Source organism: Aristolochia californica, unplaced genomic scaffold (assembly GCF_029961685.1).
Source record: "Aristolochia californica isolate CCGP_79_NKW_82.1479 unplaced genomic scaffold, dmAriCali1.0.hap1 SCAF_9, whole genome shotgun sequence".
NCBI classification, from domain to species: Eukaryota; Viridiplantae; Streptophyta; class Magnoliopsida; order Piperales; family Aristolochiaceae; genus Aristolochia; species Aristolochia californica.
In genome coordinates, this window is record NW_027182290.1 from 36,170,347 (window position 1) to 36,180,993 (window position 10,647).

The 10,647-nt window shown below is 35.7% G+C and overlaps 2 protein-coding genes across 2 annotated transcripts; both read right to left on the bottom strand.

Annotated features, from left to right (window-relative positions):
• Positions 1 to 718: 718 nt before the first annotated feature.
• Positions 719 to 3,092, bottom strand: LOC137941165 (iron-sulfur cluster assembly protein 1-like). The gene is made up of 3 exons (XM_068786456.1): positions 2,662 to 3,092; positions 1,914 to 1,968; positions 719 to 1,149 (listed from the first exon to the last, which is right to left on the bottom strand). The coding sequence occupies exons 1-3, from the start codon at positions 2,933 to 2,935 to the stop codon at positions 1,008 to 1,010; spliced, it is 471 nt and encodes a 156-aa protein (XP_068642557.1). The 5' UTR covers positions 2,936 to 3,092; the 3' UTR covers positions 719 to 1,007.
• Positions 3,093 to 4,596: 1,504 nt separating this feature from the next.
• On the bottom strand, positions 4,597 to 10,376 carry LOC137940393 (ADP-ribosylation factor 2). The gene is made up of 7 exons (XM_068785431.1): positions 10,309 to 10,376; positions 9,095 to 9,253; positions 7,393 to 7,463; positions 6,935 to 7,054; positions 5,624 to 5,742; positions 5,429 to 5,510; positions 4,597 to 4,890 (listed from the first exon to the last, which is right to left on the bottom strand). Exons 2-7 carry the CDS (start codon positions 9,240 to 9,242, stop codon positions 4,885 to 4,887), a joined length of 546 nt encoding a protein of 181 aa, XP_068641532.1. The 5' UTR covers positions 9,243 to 9,253; positions 10,309 to 10,376; the 3' UTR covers positions 4,597 to 4,884.
• Positions 10,377 to 10,647: the final 271 nt, after the last annotated feature.

Below are 10,647 nucleotides of genomic sequence, written 5' to 3' on the forward strand. Positions count from 1 at the left end.
TCCTCTGAGAACCAGCTGAATCAGAGCTCTCTCAGATCTAATTAAAGTTAATACAATAAAGCGGAAGCGAAGGGCGATTAAACGGGAGGAATTGGCGTAGGGACCGGACGTTTACGTGTTTTTTACTTTTTTGCCCCAAAAGAAAGCGAGCGGTGGTGAGGGTGACGGGATCTCAGACAAAGAGTGTAGAGCAGAGATCTCAGATCACGTGACATGATGAAAAACTATGTACTTGCATCTGTTGCGATAACGACAGAGGCAGATAAGCACCAGAAGAGGCGGCCGACAAATAAATTTACACATATACGTGTCCTTGAATGGAGTCAAAATCAGAGTAAACCGGTTGGTCCAATACAGTGGATTCAACCATAAATTGGCCAATCGAACCGGATTTGATTCAATAATTAATATAAAACATTTATTAAAGGAAAACCTGAAGTCGAGATCATATACATAGAAAACATTATATTAACTTACCAAACTATTAATTATATAAAATTAATAATTAAATAAAATATATATAACATCCAACTTTGGTTCAACCTAGAGTTGAACACGATTTAACCTGATTAGATCCAAGTCGGCCAAACCTAGACCAACTCTTAATTACTTTTGCCAGAGAATATATTCCCTCTACTAAAACATCCGAGACCTCCTACCTCCAAACATTGGAGGGGTAAAATCTACTGAAACAACGTATTAACGCATACCCCAATAATGAATTGGTTGTTACCAAATTAAACAAATTATCAGTAAAGGTCATACAGCCGACCAAATCTAGCGTTTGTTAAGAACAACACAGCTAAGTGACAGACATTCGGCTTCACCGAACAAAAACGAAAAACGAGAAAAGCACAAGTTCAAATTCTGGGTGTTCTTGTGAGCCTCCCATGATAGAGCAATATAAATAGACAGATATTCACATGGCTCGTTTACACTCGTCAGATAAACGTCCCCACTATCCTATCATACTGCCAGGGACATGCTTCACTTACACGTAGGGTCACTCAAGCCTCCGCAGCTTTTTCAACAGGTATACCTTTACCCTTCTTCTCCTCGTAGTCTTTGATTGCTGCCTTGATTGCATCTTCAGCCAGCATGCTGCAATGGAGTTTTACTGGAGGAAGTGAAAGATGTTTCGCTATCTCTCTGCAAAGCACAAGAGAAACAAGCATAAGAACGTATGCAGTGAGCACCCTATTTCTTGACTTGTTCGAATCACCTAGGCACACTCCCATAGACAAGGTATACTCGTACAGAAATATCAGCTAATGTTTCAAAATTTGCTGAATGAGGGCATCTGAGCAGTTAAGAAAGACAATTGTCTATTCAGACCACACAGGCAAAATTTGAAGGACTCGCCTCAAACAAGCTGCAGGAATTGAGTAGCTATGACAAATGCCAAAAATTACCATTCCATTTTGGTTCCAAGCGATCATATAGAACCTTATAACATGGAATTAACAACTCCAAACCATTGATGTCAATAACAAGGATTACAAAGCCATCTTCATTAACACAGTGCTCTGTGTTTGCCTATAATATAACTGCTGCAACGTTTTCAAAACCTGAAGAGATGAGAGAGTACAGAAAAGATAGCTACTCATCTATTTTATGGCCAAGAGAACAACCATTTATATGGTGAACAATAAAGCTCAGCTTTAATCAAAGAGAATATGAAGAAAAAAAAATTCTAAACCTTGTAGCGAATGTGATTAGATAAAGTTTCATGCGAACAAATGTATTCACCTTGCTCCCATCCACAAATGTTCACACTTCCTTCTCATAGAAAATTCTATTATTTCATTGAGTAAACTGTTCTAAATGAAAAAGCCACCCTCTAATTGATGTGAATAGCTAGCATATGTACTGGTTTTTTGAAGAATAAAATAAATTTAAAGAATACAACTTACGTATTTTTTATAGTCATTACTTCCTCCATAGCCTTTCCCTTCACCCATTCAGTAGCTGCACGTAAAAAATCAGAAATCAGTTAATTATCAAACAAACAGCAGGAGTCTAACAATCACACAATCGCGGCTCAACAACCCAATCCAGCCACCATGTAGCATTGAGCCAAAAGCCTAATCCACCAAAAGATTGAAACCACAGATGCTGAAGGAGGTTAAACACAATAAACTGATAAATACTTACAGTCTACACTAATATCATCCATCCTACAAGCACAGTAGAATCCACGGAAACTAGCAAACCAGATATATGTTATATTCAGTAACCAAGCGGATTAGGGCGTGACCAATGAAAAAAAAAAAAAATTGACCAGTTATAATCTCATAAAGAGTGAGAATCATCCTTGGAGTTCATAGAACAACATTTAAAAGTATTAGAAATACCCAATCATCAAGTATAAAATGGTTGCTCTCGGTGTCAGCTTATATCAATCGGGTAAATACAGATGGACTATGTATAGAGAACAGGTACCCCCAAACCACCACCAAAAGGACACCATCAAATCAAACATATTATTCATCAAATAGAACGGAAAACACAGAAACCCTAGGAGCTTAAGAACACCAACGCATTTAAAATAACAATAATTTTTGCGGCCAATAACTGACAAATCAAACCAAAAATTTGCAACTGCTATAAAATACAGATGGTATCACGGACTAACTAACTCTAAAAGGATTGAGAAGATACCAACAGAGGACGATGCTATTGCAGATCCGCAGCCAAAGGTCTTGAAGCAAGCGTCAACGATTTTACCAGAGGTCTCATCCACCTTAATCTGCAGCTTCATGACATCTCCACAGGCAGGCGCCCCGACGAGGCCCGTCCCGACCGAGGGATCATTCTTGTCAAAGGATCCGACGTTTCGAGGGTTGTTAAAATGATCGACCACGCGCTCATGGTAGAGACGGACTGAGGTCCGCTGTCCCAACCCTAGAATTCTCCTGCCTCCGATGCTCAACATCTTTATCAATCCTATCTGAGCAAGAAAACACAAGCTGAAGAAGCGGTAATTAGGGCTTGTTCGGCTTCTTGATTCTCTTCAATAATCGATGCCCTCCCTACTTGAGGAATTCTTCCGTTCAATCTTAACCAATCACGCTGGAAGGCGGTGCTGATAGCAACAACCTCTAAGAGATATACTTAACCGATAATATATGAGGAAATTAATATTATTTACTAGAGCATCTATTCACCAATGTTATTATCTTGTATTTTGTTACTTATTAAATGAATATATATTTCAGGTTGGGGTCGGATTTTTAAAACCCAGACTCGATTCTGAACCCCGACCTCGACTCGGTCTAAATACCCAAAACCCCATCCCTACCTTGTCCCTCTATCCCTGACCATCCTCTCTTCGACTCATGAATCAATCTAGCAATCATTTTATATTCTAAAATTCCAAAAAATTAATCTATATAATTATTATTATATTTTATAAATTGAATAAAAAAATCTTCGTTAATTTTTGTAAAACTCATCTTTCACACTCCGCCCGCTGGATTTTCCCCGACACTGTCCTTACCTTGGAAGGTGATGAAGTAAACCCAGGTTTTTTGGGTCACATTGGAACAAGTTCCCTGCTTAACTTGACCTGATGCCACTCTACATTAATGTATAATTAGATAACTAAGTTTTAACCAGAACACTAGATTCATATTTAGTAGCGTACTTGCCTATTAACTGTTTCACTTTCACATGTTTATTACGTTTTAATCTGATTCAAATCTCTTTAGAAGCTATTTAGAACCTGATACGTATCAATAAAAGGTAATTTAGCTCTATACCATGTATGCCTCTCAAGATCCACCAGTTACATCATCCACAGTATGCATTATTTCTCAACTTGCGAATAGCCGTCTAATCGAACTTAAAAAATTCTGTACAAAAGCTTTAATTAAATTATCCAAGTTCTCTAACATCGACAGATATGCATTATTTGTCCACTTATCAATAGTTAGCGCTTTTCCATCTAATCGACGTAAAACACAAATCTATAAATAAAACTTTAATTAAAAATTCCAAATTCTCTAATAATTTAAGAAATAACGCGATAACTATCGGAACTTATGTAGTTCAAATGCATAAAATTCGAGAGATCTTCAGCCACTAAAATGTAAAATTTGCAGTCACAATTTTTAGAGTAATCGATTAATTCTTAATCTAATGCTCAAACTAAAAAAATCAGTAGCCCACTCCACAATTGGATATTATATTCCTGTTCATGAAATAAAAGAAAACAAGCTGTCATTTAAGATGGCTGTATCAGTATCGCATCAGATCCTTAAAAATTACAATACAGGCCGTTAAACATGATTCTGTATGTGACCTTATCTACTAGAATCGGTATAGTATTGAATAAAATTAGAAGGAACAATACAATATGTAACACGGCAAGGCATCATATCAACATTTTCACAATCCTAAATATTCATGCATCGAAATCACAAAGGCTCCCATAGTTATGTGTGTACATGCATCGAAATCAAAACGGAAATCGCTTCGTCTATAAAAAAATGCTTCGTAGCACAAAGGCTCAAACACCATATTCCACTTTTCTTTTTTCAATAATGATTCTCACATTTCAAAATGCTCGTGCTCATAATGCCAAAGAGTGAACTATAGAAAAAGATCGGGAGCGCCCACGACCTGGCGAGATAGTTTTTTTCCAAAGAACCAAATGAGACGACAACATTCCCTGGCCACAACCCCCACATCGCCAAAACCTTTTACCAGACAAACATTGTAATATTAAGCTTTTGGATTAATACAGTTTTGCACTACCAGTTACAACGGTGAAAATAGGAAGGTCCTCTTAATTCCATGAAAGCCATTAAAACTTCAAACCCAAAATGGAAAACCTAGATAATATTTACCCCTGCATCCAGAAAAAACTGCTTCCAGAAGTCTTTAAGCCTGCTCACCAAAAAAAAAAAAAAAAAAAACCAACATCAACAATAATAATAAGGATAGCAAATAATCATTTTATGATAAATATGTAGGACACCAAAATAAAGGCTTTGGTACAAGGATAACGATATGGTACAATAAAAAAAATCCATAATAAAATTTTCAGTGTTGCAAAATCGAAATCTCAAAAAGACAGGTACAAAGATAAGATAAATGACATGTAAATGAAAATTATATGCCTACTTAAAGATCTTAACTTTGAAAATACTAGATTTTATCATTGTTTTTTAATCCTTTGTAAATTTAAAGAAGCTTTATAATATAGGTAAGGTCCATTTGCTAGTTTTTAAAATTTAAATGACATGCACCAAAAGCAATTGGCTTGTTGGATACATGCTTTCTGTTAGTCAATCACGATACAGATCATAATTTCCTCTTGTTACTCAAAACCATCAACACTTACGCCCACCATCTTAGAACACAGGCAACATGGGATTTGAGGTGAAGCCTTTATTCTAGAGCTGATGGGGCATCATACACTTGCCTTGTTTGCAATGTTGTTAGAGAGCCAATCTAGACCCTCATATAGACCCTCCCCGGAAGTTGCACATGTGCTCTGGATGTACCTGAAAAACGCAGCAGGAGGGGGAAGTCAAAAGATTGGAAGTCAGGACTAGCTAAGAATGGATTAAAATAAAGAACAATTAAAAGGATTTTATTTAAAAATCCAAATATGCACCAGTGGCGTTGGCGAAGAGAGTGAAGTCCCAGCTTGTCTGTTATCTCTGCAGCATTCATTGCATTTGGAAGATCTTGCTTGTTAGCAAAAACAAGCAGCACCGCATCTCGCAGCTCATCCTAGCATTACACAATTATGAAGTCTATAAACAATTCATCTCAATGAAAGTGAAGTGTTGATGAACCAAACGTAGATAGAGGACAGGAACTGCATACTCCACTCCTTATTATTTCAAATTAGTGTAACATGGAAGCCTATGATTGAATATTTGGTACAGTATCTACTTTTTTCTTCAGATAAACCAAACACGGCAGCCCATAATTGGGACATTTGAGACTATCAAAAAGAAAATGATGGGACATTTGGTTTTCTCTCTTAAACCCTCTCCCTTTTTTCTCTCCTCTCTTCCTTATGTTGACCAATAAACAAATGGTAAAACACCCATGCAAAGCTTTCAATATGTTGTCACCGGATGAAGAAGTATGTTAGTCACAGCAAGTCTACCCAAGAAATTTATTTGAATTTTTAATTGAATGATTCAAGCAGAAAAAAGAAAACCCAACTTCAAATCCCAGAAATTACAACATAATCATCTATAAATAGAGTAGGAACTATTAGCCGTATCAGCCAGTATAAGATACCCTATTGATTACCCAAACATTTGATCTTTACCACTATGTGTTAGGAGACCAAACCCATAAATTAGCATCCCTATATTCTTTTTTTTTTAAAATAAGGTGTGAATATACATCCCTATATTCTCAAATGCTCAATATGTAACAATTCACTGGTAACACTGCAAATATTAGTTCCAGACGTAGATAGCATTACTGTAGGATCCCCCACAAAAGCATGGATCAGTATTCATGAACCTAAACAGATTATGATGTCACAGACATATTCATTATAATCAAAATATAGTGCCACCCTTTAATAGTAAAGACCATAGACAGCCAACATGAAGAATGCATCCATAAGTAAATTGGTATACAAATTTCTTTTTTCTTCCAGGGATATAGAAAAAATGTGTATAGCTTTTCAAAAAACGAAAAACCAAATTGTATCAACAAGCACTCTAAAAGTAGTGCTTCAAATGCTTCATTTGTTTGACTAGACATAGATGACATGATGATACTGCTAATTACAAAGAATTGGACAAAATTGACACCTATATACATGCCAGCATTAGAAGGTTAACAAATTCCAGCATGGCAAGCTACAATAAACTACAATATCCAGAATTAGAAGCCACACCTGGATACCACAATCCAGAAAAATTAGAAGAAAAAAAAAAGAAGGAAAAAGAAATACCTCATTCAACATTCTATGCAACTCATCTCTAGCTTCAACAACACGATCCCTGTCATTGCTATCAACGACAAATATGAGACCCTGGGTGTTTTGGAAGTAATGTCTCCACAAAGGTCGGATCTGCAGAAGTATTAAAATGGGCCTTGTCACTAACTTATTAATTACAAGGTTTCTGCCAAAGCCTCATGAACATGACAAAAACTAAAACACCATATACCAAAAACTTCTATAGTATCAAAGTAAAGAATAGTGAAGTGACCAAAAGAGTGGCTTTCCCACAAGCCTGAAAGGGATAAGTTTATAATTATACTCCCCCCCCCACCACCACCAAAAAAATAAAAATAAAAACTAGCCAGAACTCACACAGCAAAAGTATGTATTCTTGTTCTTGTTACAAATTAACAATACCATTAAAAAAGTTAGAACAAGATATTAATGGAAAAAAGAACATGTATCACCTTGTCCTGACCACCAACATCCCACACAGTGAAACTGATATTCTTATATTCTACAGTCTCCACATTAAATCCTGTAGAAATGATATATACATTTCAGTAGGGCATTGGCAGATAACAAAAACAAAATAATGGAACAAGATCATATCGTTTGCACTGGTTAAAAGAAAAGAAATATATTACATTTGCTATATTTCCAAACTTGTGGCATCTATAGCTTTCTATGGAACTAAAACCAACAAAATCTATGGCAATCAGTCCTCTAAAAATCGTAGAAAATAAACAGAAATGCCTATGGGATCTCAACACAAACTTTATTTAAAATTAGTAGCACACTACGTGACAATTTTCAACACAAACTTTATTTAAAATTAGTAGCGCACTACGTGACAAATTTCAACACAAACTTTATTTAAAATTAGTAGCACAGTACATGACAATTTCCAACACAAACTTTATTTAAAATTAGTAGAGCACTACATGACAATTTTTTGTGATATTTAGTGAGCCTAGCAAGCTGCAAAAATATCCCTCAGGTGGAATAATTGTTCGGGTGCTTTACATTGCAAGGCCAACCAAAATAATTCAAACAACTCATAATGGTGCTAATAATGGTGCAGTGCATGCAATTCATCTTAGTAGCAGCGCAGCTGATAACTTTATTGTGTGTTTGAGAACTCAACGCTTTCCGTATACCTCCTAAAAATACCCTAAATATGATGTTTTTGAACGGTCCCTGTCAAGTTAAGGAGATCTGACAATCATATAAAATATAAAAATAAAAAATAAGATAATTGATCTTGATACCTTTGCCCAATAACAGCCAATATCACATAAGACTTTATAATAAAAAATAAGATAATTTATCTTGCTATGTTTGTCCAATAACGGCCAATATCACATAACTTGAGATTTTCACAACACCAAGAAATGCATTCTTTGGACAACACCATATTTCCCCAGGTTTCCATCATCACTTGAAATGACTGCACTAATTCTATTTGAATAAAATCAGATACTACGATGTCTGCTGATCACTGTAAGAAACGATTCTTATAATAATTTTAGCTTTCTAATTCAGCTTCCAAGATGATGAGATGTCATTTTCAGCAATAAGAGGTGAAACAACCAACAAGGTTACTCAAGAAGTGCATGATTCTTGCAAAAAAAAAAAGGTCTAGAATATATGTCCAAGAAGTTACATTTCAATAATTGCAAACTAATTCCGGTGCAAAATTGTGTGTGGGCAGAACGAACGATAGTATCCCAGTACAAATCAAAATATTAAATAAATTAAAACTTTATGTGGACACAAATTTGTTGATCATGACTACGTTGATGACAGTAAAAAAACAACAACATTGATTGTCAGAAAAGTATTAGGTTACAAAGTAAGAGGAAGACAAAAAATCCCATAAAAAATGAAGAATTCTTCAATTATCTTCTGACAGTTAATTAGAACCCACAATTAAATACTTCTTCCAGCACAAAGGGCATATAGCAACATAGACAGCTCTACCAGAAAAATCTAGTGCATCAATAGATAGATGAATCCATCATACTTGAGAAGAAATTTAATTAACAATTCAATTATCTGCAACAATTATCACAAGTAATAGCCCACTTAATCCCCATGATGTGTTTATACTTATTTTTCTCTCATGACTATTTTCGTATAGAATGTAATCTCACATAAGATACTTACCAATGGTGGGGATCGTGGTGACAATCTCTCCCAGCTTAAGCTTGTAAAGGATGGTGGTCTTACCAGCAGCATCAAGACCAACCATCAGAATGCGCATCTCTTTCTTGGCAAAAAGCCGGCTAAAGAGCTTTGTGAAAGTTAGTCCCATTTTGCGACTGGCTGAAAAACAAACCAAGGGGTAGAAAAAATATGTAAGACTGAAAACTAAAGAGCAGGAATATCAAAATAAAACCTAGTAATAACAAAAGCACCACAAAACTGATACATGACTATAATAATAAGATCCAGAACTGCTCAGCATCACATTTGTTTTAGCTGTCTGGAAAACACAGTCCGTTACATAAAAACTGATATACATAATACACAATCTCTTAAATAAATCTTAATACACGAGTGACTAATTACCAATGCTATAAGAAGTGGTAGCCATGAAGCGTTTTGTACAAGGGACACCATATGACAAACCACAAATGACATGGTAAATCAAGATAAAATAATGAAAAATCCAACAAACTTTGGACTTTGATCCACGTGCAACATTGAGCTATACCTACCTAATGAACGTGTTGACCTTCTCAGAGGAAAACATCAAATTTCTCGAGCAGACGAAATTTTAAGTACAGATCTACACGATTTCATTGCAGATTTTAATTATTCTAAGAATTCTCAAACATCAAAACATGCACTTCTAAGACGAAGACGAAAATATGCCAAAGATCCACAACTAGATAGAGATCTTCCCGAACGTGAATTAGCAGAACCAAATCCAGTGGCATAACAAACGATGATTAAATTTTACACAAAAATACTTTGAGAAGCGCAAATCGAAAGATCTCAAGTTTACGTTTCCAATTAAAATAAAAAAAAGTAACAAATTCAAACGCGCCGCAAAATCATATTAATTAGAAAGCCACAATTTAACGCCGATCAAAACGATCCGACGAACAGCACGTCCTGTAGAAGGTTTTTAGTTTCCAAAATTATAACGTTTAAACGATGAAAATGTCAATTTAAAATTCGAAATCCGCTCCAAACAAATAAACTATCGCTTGAGAACCCTAGAAAAATACATAAAATAGCTATTACAAAGCCATAATAATGAAATGTTCAACCAGACATCATCGAGAATTACATATTATAAAAAGAATGAGCGAAGGGGATGAAAACGATAAAACCTGCAAAAAGAAATGGAAGAAAGAAGAAGAAATGAGTACCTTGGTGCCGAGAGATAGGAAGCCTACGAGAGCTGCTTTTTCACCAGTAGAAATGGCGTAACATGTTGTCAACAAGGCGGAATAAAAAGGAAACCGAGTACCATACTGCCCTTTCATTTTGTTAAAATTATGAATAAACCCCTCCGGGACAGGCCTCGTGCTGCTGGATGGGAAGGCACGAACGTGTGGGCCCATGGATCTCACTTCCCGAAAAAAGGAAGGGTGACCGTAATTATCTCCATGCCCTTAGTCTTTAGTTTCTAGACTAGTACCAGTATACCCTTGTAAAATTGCCAAAAGTCGTAATTATCCGTTGGCTTCTCTAGCTCTTTCCATAGA